Source organism: Helianthus annuus, chromosome 8 (genome assembly GCF_002127325.2).
Source record: "Helianthus annuus cultivar XRQ/B chromosome 8, HanXRQr2.0-SUNRISE, whole genome shotgun sequence".
Classification (NCBI taxonomy): domain Eukaryota; kingdom Viridiplantae; phylum Streptophyta; class Magnoliopsida; order Asterales; family Asteraceae; genus Helianthus; species Helianthus annuus.
In genome coordinates, this window is record NC_035440.2 from 58,535,060 (window position 1) to 58,548,470 (window position 13,411).

Genomic DNA, 13,411 nt, shown 5'->3' on the forward strand with positions numbered 1-13,411 from the left:
AACTGAAAATGAATTCCAACCGCGTGATGAGAGAAATCCTACTAGTTAACTTTTAATTTATATTTAAGAAACTAGTCATTATACATTATTATATCATCTAAATGTATGAAATATAAAACATAGGTAAGGATAACCTATATAAACTATTAAGAATAAAAAATTACATAGCTTAAAGGGTAAATTACACTTTTCATCCTTTATGTGTATTGAATTGCAATGGATATCCTTAAACTTCAATAATTACAGTCATAATTCTTTATTTGGAAAACTCATTACACCTTTCGTCCTTTACCACTAACTTGGTTAATTTTTTTTGTTAAGTCTATTCACTTAAGGGTAATTTTGTAATTTTACCTATTTACCTATTTATTTAATTTAACATCCTTTTAAATGTAACCTAAAAACATGTTGACCCACCTCATCTGCTCCTCCACCTACAACACACTCTCTCTGCAACTCAACAATGGCAATCTGCCACAACCACCACCCCACATTCCCCACCCACCACCAGCACCCACCCCAACCTCCGTCAAATCCTTCGTCCCAGCCATTGTCGCCACACAAACCCCGGAACAGGTGACTCCGCAGGCGAAATCGACCCACAAACCCCACCCGGCGAAATCTCAATCTTCGACATCACCGGAACAGGTAACTCCGCTAACAACTCGGTTCAATTTGGGAGTGACATCATCTGCTAGATCGATTAACAACTCGATTAACAATCATGTGACAATTTTGCAGCTTCTGTTGTTACATGATGAGGAATCATCTGAACTGTTAGCTAGGGTTTCGCCTCCAAATCGGACCTAGAATAGGTACGATCTTGCTCAGATCTAAAAAGGGGTAAGGGGCGAAGGTTATGGCGATGGTAGTAGTTTAGATTTTGATGGTTATGGTGGTGGTTGGGGTTTAAGTTTCAGGTTACGGTGGTGGTTGGTTCTGGTGGTGCAAATGCTTTCTGGTTTTAATTATAAAGATTTAATTATTGTTTTCGTCCCTATGGTTTGTCAAAAATCACTATTTCAGTCCATTAGTTTAAATTTTGCGATTTCAGTCTGTGTGGTTTCACTTTCGTAACCATTTCAATCCATTTATTCTGTTAGTACAGGGACTGAAATGGTTACGCGGTGGACTGAAATGGTTACAAAAGTGAAACTACAGGGACTGAAATCGCAATTATTTTAAACTAATGGACTGAAATAGTGATTTTTGACAAACCACAGGGACGAAAACAGTAATTAACTCAATCATAAATGATATTAAAGGATTTTTTTATGCCTGATCCATTAATTAGCCCTTTAAATGCAATTTCTTGAAAAATATGTGCAATCGTTTAATATTTTGATCTTTGCAGGGTATTGATCCCATATTGAGATTCGACAGGTGAAAGTATAATGCTTGAAGACATAACAAGCTCATCCGTTGGCAGAACAAAGTTTTTAAATGTTATATTTGCTTTTAGTTACTTTTTCATATTATAAATAATTAAGTAAAAAGACTAAGTTGCCCTTATATGAATAAACTTAACTTAAAATTTTAACATGGTTATTGCTAAAGGACCTAAAGCGTAATGATTTTACAAATAAAGGATTGTGACAGTAATTATTAAAGTTAAAGGGCATCTATTGCAATCTGATACAAACATAAAAGGACAAAAAGTGTAATTTATCCTATCTTGAAAGATAAACTAAATAAAGATAAAAATTACATAGTTTTAAAAATTTACTTGAAAATGAAGAACTTGTACATTATTTTTAATTTAAACGACAATTATAAATTAATTCTGATTACTTTTTATAATTTATTAAGTTTTGTATTTGTATAAATCCCTAATATAAATTGCACGATATACATATTTATATTACTTATTTAAAAACTATATGAGACTATCAAGAAAACCTTCCAAGTGATGATGTATCTTTGATCTCATCTGGATCTGTCAAGATCTAGGAAACCATGGTGAAACAAGACGTATCTTGCGAATAATAAAAACTTAGTAAAATTTATATTTAAGTTAACAAGAGTCCCCAAAATCATAGGATTTGATTTGGTTATATTCTTGTTGGTTGTTTACCCTTTTGGTAATTTTGCCGTAGGTATAAATTTTGAAGCACCATGTACAAATGAAACAAGGCATTTTAGAGGGGGGAAACTTGGACATTGTCCAAAATTTTAAGACACTTTGAGGGCAGTCTAGACATTTGATCCTTAGAATCCATGCCCACTTATATCTTCCATTAATCGAATTAAATTAAGTAATTAAATAAAAGTTTTAAGAATGACACTAATTATCTTCATAAATTAATTATAAGGAACTCTTAAGCTCTTGTAAATAATGCATTCAATTGAATTCACTAATTGATTAAATTAAAGGAATTAATTGATGAGAAAATTACAAGTTTGGTCCTTTATGTTTACACCAAATTGCAGGCGCAGTCGTTTAGCGCAAAAGTTGACAAATTTTGTACTTAATGTTCTAAAATCTTGCACGTTATGTCCTTTAGGCCAAACACAGTTAGATTTTTTGGTTAAATCTGGTCATGTGCCTTTTTTTTTTGTACACAAAAGCCCCTTATGGATTCTCACATTTACAAAAAAGAAATTAAAAGATGGAATTTTTACCATGACTCGAGCATTATCCACAAGAGTGATCAGTGGAATAATCTTCAAATAACGATTGATTTCATTTTGGGCCTTTCTGAATTGGTAAACTATATTACATCCCATGGCAAGCAAGTATAGGTAGCTTCGATCTTGACAACTATTGACCAGAATGTATGACCTCCGTAACGCTTCCTCGAGTTGCTCCAACGGTTCATGGGTCTCCGAATACCTTTTCAGTTGTTGTAAAAGATTCCCAATTAACTTCATGGGTTTGTAAGCTGGGCTGAACCTCCACTATGTGCACGAGCAATGTAAATCATACATGGATTACTAAGATCCATCAACAGTCATGAAGAAATGGCAAGAAAAAAGGACCTCGAAGTGAAAAGGTTGAAGATTGTGTTAGGGGTTACTTGGGTTTTGTGTGTAATGTATATGTTGTCGGCATGAAAGTTGTACCCTTCTTATCCTATTGACCTTTTTGTCAAAATTATTGTAAATGGTCAGTGGGGATGTCTTTTGTACCAAATATGTTGCTAATAAAAACAAGTTATGTTTCGGCTAGCAACAAGTTACGTTTTGGCTATCGAACAACTTACGTTTTGTCTTGTGTTTATGCACTGTACAATGTACCAAATATGATGCCAATTAAAAAAACTTACTTTGTGTTTGTCTATCGGACAAACGTTTTGGCTATCGGACTGTTTCCTTTACTAAACCAATTACCACAACCTAAAAAATGTAAACAAAAGACATGACCAAACTAAAAGACATTACTGGGAATAAAAGACACTACCTGGAAAAATCAGACATGACCTAAACAAGACATGACCTAAACAATAAGACACATTACCAAACCAAAAGACATTAACTGGAAACAAAACTGATGACCTAAACAAAAGACACATTACCAAACCAAAAGACACTTCAAACATTACATAAAAAAGCACCCAAAAGTACAATATCTTAGTTAAGTTACCAAAGTTGCATAACATTACATACTACATAACAAAAGCATCATATGTCTAACAAGATAAGAGTCTAAAGATCAGCACTTTGTGAAGCAGTTTGACTAGCCTTGGCTCCTCTTCCACCCCTCCCACCTCTACCAGCCTTGGCCCCTCTTCCACCACCTCTTCCAGCCTTGGCCCCTGTTCCACCCCTCCCACCTCTTCCAGCCTTGGTTGTTTGAGTCTCACCTTGAGCTGCAGTTTGACCCTGAGCTTGAGCTGTTGTTTGACCCTAACCTTGACCTGCACCCTGACCCTTGTATCTCCTCTTATTATGGCCAACATTCCCACATTTCTTGCAAGTTTTAGGCACTCTTGCCTTGTCATTTTCACCTTCTTGACTATCAAAAGCTCAGAAATCTCCACCTCTGACTTCTTTCTTTTCTTCTTGGGCCTTCCCACTAGAGTATGATGAATTGGAGGGGTTAGGATTGTTGGGCATTCTGAAGGTGCCTAGTACTCTCTCCCACTGATAGGTTCAATTGTGTGCATGTAAACATCTTTCCAGGTTTGAAGCCAATAAACCTTATCAACCCATGACTCTAAAACACCCACATTCATACCATTCCTTGCCATATCCCTTATGCTAGCTACACCATGTTTACATGGCATACCTGTTAACTGCCAATTTTTGCATGTGCAGGTTCTCTCATTAACATCTACCTTACACTGATCACATATCCACCACTAACCTGGAATCTACCCCTACTAGCCATCAACACTGAATACTGACTTGCATCAGCCTTGATTTCATCAAACACTCTTGTAGCATATGGAGTCAAAGGTCCATTACATTTAGCTATGACTTTGTAAACCACAACAATTTTTTTTCATCAGATATTCTCTAATATACTCAAGAAAGGTGATTATTGGTTTGTCTCTCCCCTTTACAAGCTGGTTGTTGAATGACTCACACATGTTATTCAACAAGACATCAGTCTTGGCCCTACCTGTCAAACAGAACATTGAACATTTAAAACATAACAAAAAAACTGTTAGTATGTAATGAAACAAACCAAACCTGTGAAATGTGATCTTGCCCAGGATTTTGGTGGAATCTGGCTTAACCAGTCAAACAAGTCACTGTCAAGTAGTCTTATGGCATTCATTTTTCTGTTAAACTGTGGCTTTGTAGTAGCACATGCAGCATCCCATAACATTTCCTTGAATAAATTTCCACTCCATCCTGGTTTCATATTCTTGTGGATGTGTCGTAAACAGAACCTATGCTCTGCCAATGGGAATATCTTTGCAAGTGGTGGTATTAAACCCTATTATGCACACATGACAATGTTAATTCAAACCAAGACTGCATAATAAACCAATACTGCCTAATAAACAAGACTACATAAAGAACCAATACTGCATAATAATCAAGACTGCATAATAATCAGGACTGCATAATAAAGAAGACTGCATAATAAACAACTAACCTTTTGTCTATCAGATATGAATGTGAAGTAGGACTGTTGATCAAGACCTAAGTCATCTCCAAGATTCCCTAAGAACCACTCCCAACTGATTTTAGTTTCAGCCTAAACTATTAAGTATGCAACACGATATATCCCGTTGTTTGAATCAATTCCAACAGCTGACAGTACTTGCCCAGGGAATGGGCCCTTCATGAAACAACCATATAATCCTAAAATCCGCCTCCCATTTACCTTGAACCCTTCTTTGAGAGCACCCAAACATATGTAAATTCGCCTGAACTGTCTTGTTGGACTAGCACGGTTGCACTCCCTTTCCACATCTATCTTAACTGTTGTGCCAGGATTGGATCTAAGGAGCTCTTCACAATATTCCCTTAAAATAGAATATTGAGCTTTGAAATCACCTTCTATTCTGTGTAAAGCCATTACCTTTGCCCTGAATGTCTTCTTTAAACTTAACTGAATCTGGTTTTTCTTCTCCAAATGGTCTTGGAGTGCCAACAGTGGAATTCCTGGGTTGGAACCTAATATGCTCTCCACTTCTCTTGCTACAGCAGATACAGTGTATAACCTAACCTTTCTTATGGTCAAACAAGTATGATTATCAAGGAAAGTTTTTACACACCATGGCTGCTCATTTCGAGATCTAGAAACATGAAGAACCCATTCACATGTGGGCTTTGGAAACCTAACCCTTGCTGATTACTTTTTATAATTTATTAAGTTTTGTATTTGTATAAATACCTAATATAAATTGCACGATATACATATTTATATTACTTATTTGAAAACTATATGAGACTATCAAGAAAACCTTCCAAGTGATGATGTATCTTTGATCTCATCTGGATCTGTCAAGATCTAGGAAACCATGGTGAAACAAGACGTACCTTGCGAATAATAAAAACTTAGTAAAATTTATATTTAAGTTAACAAGAGTCCCCAAAATCATAGGATTTGATTTGGTTATATTCTTGTTGGTTGTTTACCCTTTTGGTAATTTACCATAGGTACAAATTTTGAAGCACCATGTACAAATGAAACAAGGCATTTTAAAGGGAGGAAACTTGGACATTGTCCAAAGTTTTAAGACACTTTGAGGGCAATCTAGACATTTGATCCTTGGAATCCATGCTCACTTATATCTTCCATTAATCGAATTAAATTAAGTAATTAATTAAAAGTTTTAAGAATGACACTAATTATCTTCATAAATTAGTTATAAGGAACTCTTAAGCTCTTGGAAATAATGCATTCAATTGAATTCACTAATTGATTAAATTAAAGAAATTAAGCTCTTGGAAATAATGATGTCCTTTAGCGCAAAAGTTGACAAATTTTGTACTTAATGTTCTAAAATCTTGCACGTTATGTCCTTTAGGCCAAACGCAGTTAGATTTTTTGGTTAAATCTGGTCATGTGCCTTTTTTTTGTATACAAAAGCCCCTTATGGATTCTCACGTTTACAAAAAAGAAATTGAAAGATGGAATTTTTACCATGACTCGAGCATTATCCACAAGAGTGATGAGTGGAATAATCTTCAAATAACGATCGATTTCATTTTGGGCCTTTCTGAATTGCTAAACTATATTCCATCCCATGGCAAGCAAGTATAGGTAGCTTCGATCTTGATAACTATTGACCAGAATGTAAGACCTCTGTAACGCTTCCTCGGGTTGCTCCAACGGTTCACGGGTCTCCGGATACCTTTTCAGTTGTTGTAAAAGATTCCCAATTAACTTCAAATGCATTGCAAACTGCTTGTAGTTTTTCTTGTGCATACGCGTCGTGCTAGCCACTTGAACAATCATCCCTATCAGTCGCACCGCATCTAGCCCGGTTAATTGGGCCACATTTGCAATCTCCCCAAAATGATCCCATGCTCTTTCCATTCTTCACCCTCTTCAAATCAGTTACCCTAATTTTCTTATCTTTCTCAAATTGATCAGTTCATCTCAATTTGCTATTTTCTCAAAGGTTATGTTTTTCTTGTGCAGATTCTCAAACAATTGAACAATCCCCTTGATAATCAACAACAAAATCTGGTTTAAAAAATTGTCAAATAATTAAAAATAAATCATTCATCAAAGATCTCATAGATTCCAAGTTAAAGCTTTAACTTTCTTTGTTTAATGAAAGTGAAAGATTTACAAAAAGAGAAACAAATAATAATAATAATAATAATAATAATAATAATAATAATAATAATAATAATAATAATAATAATAATAATAATAATAATAATAATAATAATAATGGAAGCTACATCATCTCCAGGAATCAATCTGTTCTACCATCTACAAATGGAAAGAGAAGAGAGAGAGAGAGAGAGAGAGAGAGAGAGAGAGAGAGAGTGCGTGTGAGGGAGGAAGAGAGAGAGTGCAAAGTTCTTTTATTATATGTTTTTATTTTGTACACAATAGCCCCTTAATATTAGTTGTTGTATATAATAATCCCTGAAGAGATTAAAAGGCAATAATGCCCTCATGTGCAAGGCACATGACCAGATTTAACCAAAAAATCATACTTAGTTTGACCTAAAGGACATAACGTGCAAGATTTTGGAACATTAAGTACAAAACTTGTCAACTTTTGCGCTAAAGGACAACGCCTGAAATTTGGTGTAAACATAAAGGACAAAACTTATAATTTACTCTTAATTGATTAAATAAATTAAAGGGTAAATTACTTTTTGAGTCACTGTGTTTTATGTGTTTTAACTAGTTGAGTCCAAAAGCAAAAAGTTTAACGAGCTGAGTCCCTATAAGCCATTTCTTTAACCATTTGAGTCCATTTTTTGGATGTTTGTTAAGTCAGCTGTTAAGTCCCCCCACGTGCAGTCCACGTGAGGAGTATTTTCATCCATTTAAGTTCCTATGTCTCTCTTTATAAAGGTTCCCCTTTCATCTTCTTCCACAAAAACTAAAAACCTTAAATCTTCAACATGATCTCTCCCTTCCATCTTCTTCCACGAAATTAAAACCCTAAATCTTCATCATGATCAATCAGGTTGTCTGCGCATGTGGGTATGCAACTACCATTCGAACCTCATGGACTGCAAAAAATCCAGGGAATCGATTCCATTGTTGTGCAAGAGAGGTAGTTGATTTGATATAACGATCTACAGGTAAAGAACCCTAATTCTTGTGTTTTATGCGTTGCAGGGAACTAACTATGGGTTCATAAGCTGGGCTGAACCTCCACCATGTGCACGAGCAATGGACATCATACATGGATTACTAAGATCCATCAACAGTCATGAAGAAATGGCAAGAAAAAAGGACCTCGAAGTGAAAAGGTTGAAGATTGTGTTAGGGGTTACTTGGGTTTTGTGTGTAATGTATATGTTGTCGGCATGAAAGTTGTACCCTTCTTATCCTATTGACCTTTTTTGTCAAAATTATTGTAAATGGTCAGTGGGGATGTCTTTTGTACCAAATATGTTGCTAATGAAAACAAGTTATGTTTCGGCTAGCAACAAGTTACGTTTTGGCTATCGGACAACTTACATTTTGTCTTGTGTTTATGCACTGTACAGTGTACCAAGTATGATGCTAATGAAAACAAGTTACTTTGTGTTTGTCTATCGGACAACTAACGTTTTGGCTATCGGACTGTTTCCTTTACTAAACCAATTACCACAACCTAAAAAATGTAAACAAAAGACATGACCAAACTAAAAGACATTACTGGGAATAAAAGACACTACCTGGAAAAATCAGACATGACCTAAACAAGACATGACCTAAACAATAAGACACATTACCAAACCAAAAGACATTACCTGGAAAGAAAACTGATGACCTAAACAAAAGATACATTACCAAACCAAAAGACACTTCAAATATTACATAAAAAAGCATCTAAAAGTATAATATCTTAGTTAAGTTACCAAAGTTGCATAACATTACATACTACATAACAAAAGCATCAAATGTCTAACAAGATAAGAGTCTAAAGATCAGCACTTTGTGAAGCAGTTTGACTAGCCTTGGCTCCTCTTCCACCCCTCCCACCTCTACCAGCCTTGGCCCCTCTTCCACCACCTCTTCCAGCCTTGGCCCCTGTTTCACCCCTCCCACCTCTTCCAGCCTTGGTTGTTTGAGTCTCACCTTGAGCGGTAGTTTGACCCTGAGCTTTAGCAGTTGTTTGACCCTGACCTTGAGCTGTACCCTGACCCTTGCAGCTCCTCTTATTATGGCCAACATTCCCACATTTCTTGCAAGTTTTAGGCACTCTTGCCTTGTCATTTTCCCCTTCTTGACTATCAAAAGCTCAGAAATCTCCACCTCTGACTTCTTTCTTTTCTTCTTGGGCCTTCCCACTAGAGTATGATGAATTGGAGGGGTTAGGATTGTTGGGCATTCTGAAGGTGCCTAGTACTCTCTCCCACTGATAGGTTCAATTGTGTGCATGTAAACATCTTTCCAGGTTTGAAGCCAATAAACCTAATCAACCCATGACTCTAAAACACCCACATTCATACCATTCCTTGCCATATCCCATATGGCAGCTACACCATGTTTACATGGCATACCTGTTAACTGCCAATTTTTGCATATGTATGTTCTCTCATTAACATCTACCTTACATTGATCAGCATATCCACCACTAACCTGGAATCTACCCCTACTAGCCATCAACACTGAATACTGACTTGCATCAGCCTTGATTTCATCAAACACTCTTGTAGCATATGTAGTCAAAGGTCCATTACATTTAGCTATGACTTTGTAAACCACAACAATTTTTTTTCATCAGATATTCTCTAATATACTCAAGACAGGTGATTATTGGTTTGTCTCTCCCCTTTACAAGCTGGTTGTTGAATGACTCACACATGTTATTCAATAAGACATCAGTCTTGGCCCTACCTGTCAAACAGAACATTGAACATTTAAAACATAACAAAAAAAACTGTTAGTATGTAATGAAACAAACCAAACCTGTGAAATGTGATCTTGCCCAGGATTTTAGTGGAATATGGCTTAACCAGTCAAAAAAGTCACTGTCAAGCAGTCTTATGGCATTCATTTTTCTGTTAAACTGTGGCTTTGTAGTAGCACATGCAGCATCCCATAACATTTCCTTGAATAAATTGCCACTCCATCTTGGTTTCATATTCTTGTGGATGTGTCGTAAACAGAACCTATGCTCTGCCAATGGGAATATCTTTGCAAGTGGTGGTATTAAACCCCATTATGCACACATGACAATGTTAATTCAAACCAAGACTGAATAATAAACCAATACTGCATAATAAACAAGACTACATAAGGAACCAATACTACATAATAATCAAGACTGCATAATAAACCAAGACTGCATAATAATCAAGACTGCATAATAATCAAGACTGCATAATAAAGAAGACTGCATAATAAACAACTAACCTTTTGTCTATCAGATATGAATGTGAAGTAGGACTGTTGATCAAGACCTAAGTCATCTCCAAGATTCCCTAAGAACCACTCCCAACTGATTTTAGTTTCAGCCTCAACTATTAAGTATGGAACAGGATATATCCCGTTGTTTGAATCAATTCCAACAGCTGACAGTACTTGCCCAGGGAATGGGCCCTTCATGAAACACCCATCTAATCCTAAAATCCGCCTCCCATTTACCTTGAACCCTTCTTTGAGAGCACCCAAACATATGTAAATTCGCCTGAACTGTCTTGTTGGACTAGCATGGTTGCACTCCCTTTCCACATGTATCTTAACTGTTGTGCCAGGATTGGATCCAAGGAGCTCTTCACAATATTCCCTTAAAATAGAATATTGAGCTTTGAAATCACCTTCTATTCTGTGTAAAGCCATTACCTTTGCCCTGAATGTCTTCTGCAAACTTAACTGAATCTGGTTTTTCTTCTCCAAATGGTCTTGGAGTGCCAACAGTGGAATTCCTGGGTTGGAACCTAATATGCTCTCCACTTCTCTTGCTATAGCAGATACAGTGTATAACCTAACCTTTCTTATGGTCAAACAAGTATGATTATCAAGGAAAGTTTTTACACACCATGGCTGCTCATTTCGAGATCTAGAAACATGAAGAACCCATTCACATGTAGGCTTTGGAAACCTAACCATGGCTGATTACCTTTTATAATTTATTAAGTTTTGTATTTGTATAAATACCTAATATGAATTGCATGATATACATATTTTTATTACTTATTTAAAAACTATATGAGACTATCAAGAAAACCCTCCAAGTGATGATGTATCTTTGATCTCATCTGGATCTGTCAAGATCTAGGAAACCATGGTGAAACAAGACGTACCTTGCGAATAATAAAAACTTAGTAAAATTTATATTTAAGTTAACAAGAGTCCCCAAAATCATAGGATTTGATTTGGTTATATTCTTGTTGGTTGTTTACCCTTTTGCGAATACAAATTTTGAAGCACCATGTACAAATGAAACAAGGCATTTTAGAGGGGGGAAACTTGGACATTGTCCAAAGTTTTAAGACACTTTGAGGGCAATCTAGACATTTGATCCTTGGAATCCATGCCCACTTATATCTTCCATTAATCGAATTAAATTAAGTAATTAAAAAAAAGTTTTAAGAATGACACTAATTATCTTCATAAATTAATTATAAGGAACTCTTAAGCTCTTGGAAATAATGCATTCAATTGAATTCACTAATTGATTAAATTAAAGAAATTAATTGATGAGTAAATTACGAGTTTTGTCCTTTATGTTTACACCAAATTGCAGGCGCTGTCCTTTAGCGCAAAAGTTGACAAATTTTGTACTTAATGTTCTAAAATCTTGCACGTTATGTCCTTTAGGCCAAACCCAGTTAGATTTTTTGGTTAAATCTGGTCATGTGCCTTTTTTTTGTACACAAAAGCCCCTTGTGGATTCTCACGTTTACAAAAAAGAAATTGAAAGATGGAATTTTTAACATGACTTGAGCATTATCCACAAGAGTGATAAGTGGAATAATCTTCAAATAACGATCGATTTCATTTTGGGCCTTTCTGAATTGCTAAACTATATTCCATCCCATGGCAAGCAAGTATAGGTAGCTTCGATCTTGACAACTATTGACTAGAATGTAAGACCTCCATAACGCTTCCTCGAGTTGCTCCAATGGTTCACGGGTCTCCGGATACCTTTTCAGTTGTTGTAAAAGATTCCCAATTAACTTCAAATGCATTGCAAACTGCTTGTACTTTTTCTTGTGCATACGCGTCGTGCTAGCCACTTGAACAATCATCCCTATCAGCCGCACCGCATCTAGCCCGGTTAATTGGGCCACATTTGCTATCTCCCCAAAGTGATCCCATGCTCTTTCCATTCTTCACCCTCTTCAAATCAGTTACCCTAATTTTCTTATCTTTCTCAAATTGATCAGTTCATCTCAATTTGCTATTTTCTCAAAGGTTATGTTTTTCTTGTGTAGATTCTCAAACAATTGAACAATCCCCTTGATAATCAACAACAAAATCTGGTTTAAAAAATTGTCAAATAATTGAAAATAAACCATTCATCAAAGATCTCATAGATTCCATGTTAAAGCTTTAACTTTCTTTGTCTAATGAAAGTGAAAGATTTACCAAAAGAGAAACAAGTAATAATAATAATAATAATAATAATAATAATAATAATAATAATAATAATAATAATAATAATAATAATAATAATAATAATAATAATAATAATAATGGAAGCTGCATCTCCAGGAGTCAATCTGTTCTACCATCTACAAATTGAAAGAGAAGAGAGAGAGAGAGAGCATGTGAGGGAGGAAGAGAGAGAGTGCAAAGTTCTTTTATTATGTTTTTATTTTGTACACAATAGCCCCTTAATATTAGTTGTTGTACATAATAATCCCTGAAGAGATGAAAAGGCAATAATGCCCTCATGTGCAAGGCACATGACCAGATTTAACCAAAAAATCAAACTTAGTTTGACCTAAAGGACATAACGTGCAAGATTTTGGAACATTAAGTACAAAACTTGTCAACTTTTGCGCTAAAGGATAACGCCTGCAATTTGGTGTAAACATAAAGGACAAAACTTGTAATTTACTCTTAATTGATTAAATAAATTAAAGGGTAAATTACTTTTTGAGTCCCTGTGTTTTATGTGTTTTAACTAGTTGAGTCCAAAAGCAAAAAGTTTAACGAGCTGAGTCCCATAAGCAATTTCTTTAACCATTTGAGTCCATTTTTTGGATGTCTGTTAAGTCAGCTGTTAAGTCCCCCCACGTGTAGTCCACGTGAGGGGTATTTTCGTCCATTTAAGCTCCTGTGTCTCTCTTTATAAAGGTTCCCCTTTCATATTCTTCCACAAAAACTAAAAACCTTAAATCTTCAACATGATCTCTCCCTTTTATCTTCTTCCAC

The 13,411-nt window shown here is 35.6% G+C and overlaps 2 protein-coding genes across 2 annotated transcripts; both read right to left on the bottom strand.

The window, feature by feature from the left end:
• Positions 1-4,067: 4,067 nt before the first annotated feature.
• On the bottom strand, positions 4,068-6,940 carry LOC110870062. Its single transcript, XM_022119262.1, has 7 exons — positions 6,705-6,940; positions 5,279-5,627; positions 5,048-5,149; positions 4,636-4,885; positions 4,529-4,564; positions 4,307-4,419; positions 4,068-4,235 (listed from the first exon to the last, which is right to left on the bottom strand). The coding sequence occupies exons 1-7, from the start codon at positions 6,938-6,940 to the stop codon at positions 4,068-4,070; spliced, it is 1,254 nt and encodes a 417-aa protein (XP_021974954.1).
• A 3,406-nt stretch (positions 6,941-10,346) lies between these two features.
• Positions 10,347-11,137, bottom strand: LOC110870063. The gene is made up of 2 exons (XM_022119263.1): positions 10,442-11,137; positions 10,347-10,352 (listed from the first exon to the last, which is right to left on the bottom strand). The coding sequence occupies exons 1-2, from the start codon at positions 11,135-11,137 to the stop codon at positions 10,347-10,349; spliced, it is 702 nt and encodes a 233-aa protein (XP_021974955.1).
• Between the last annotated feature and the right edge of the window lie 2,274 nt (positions 11,138-13,411).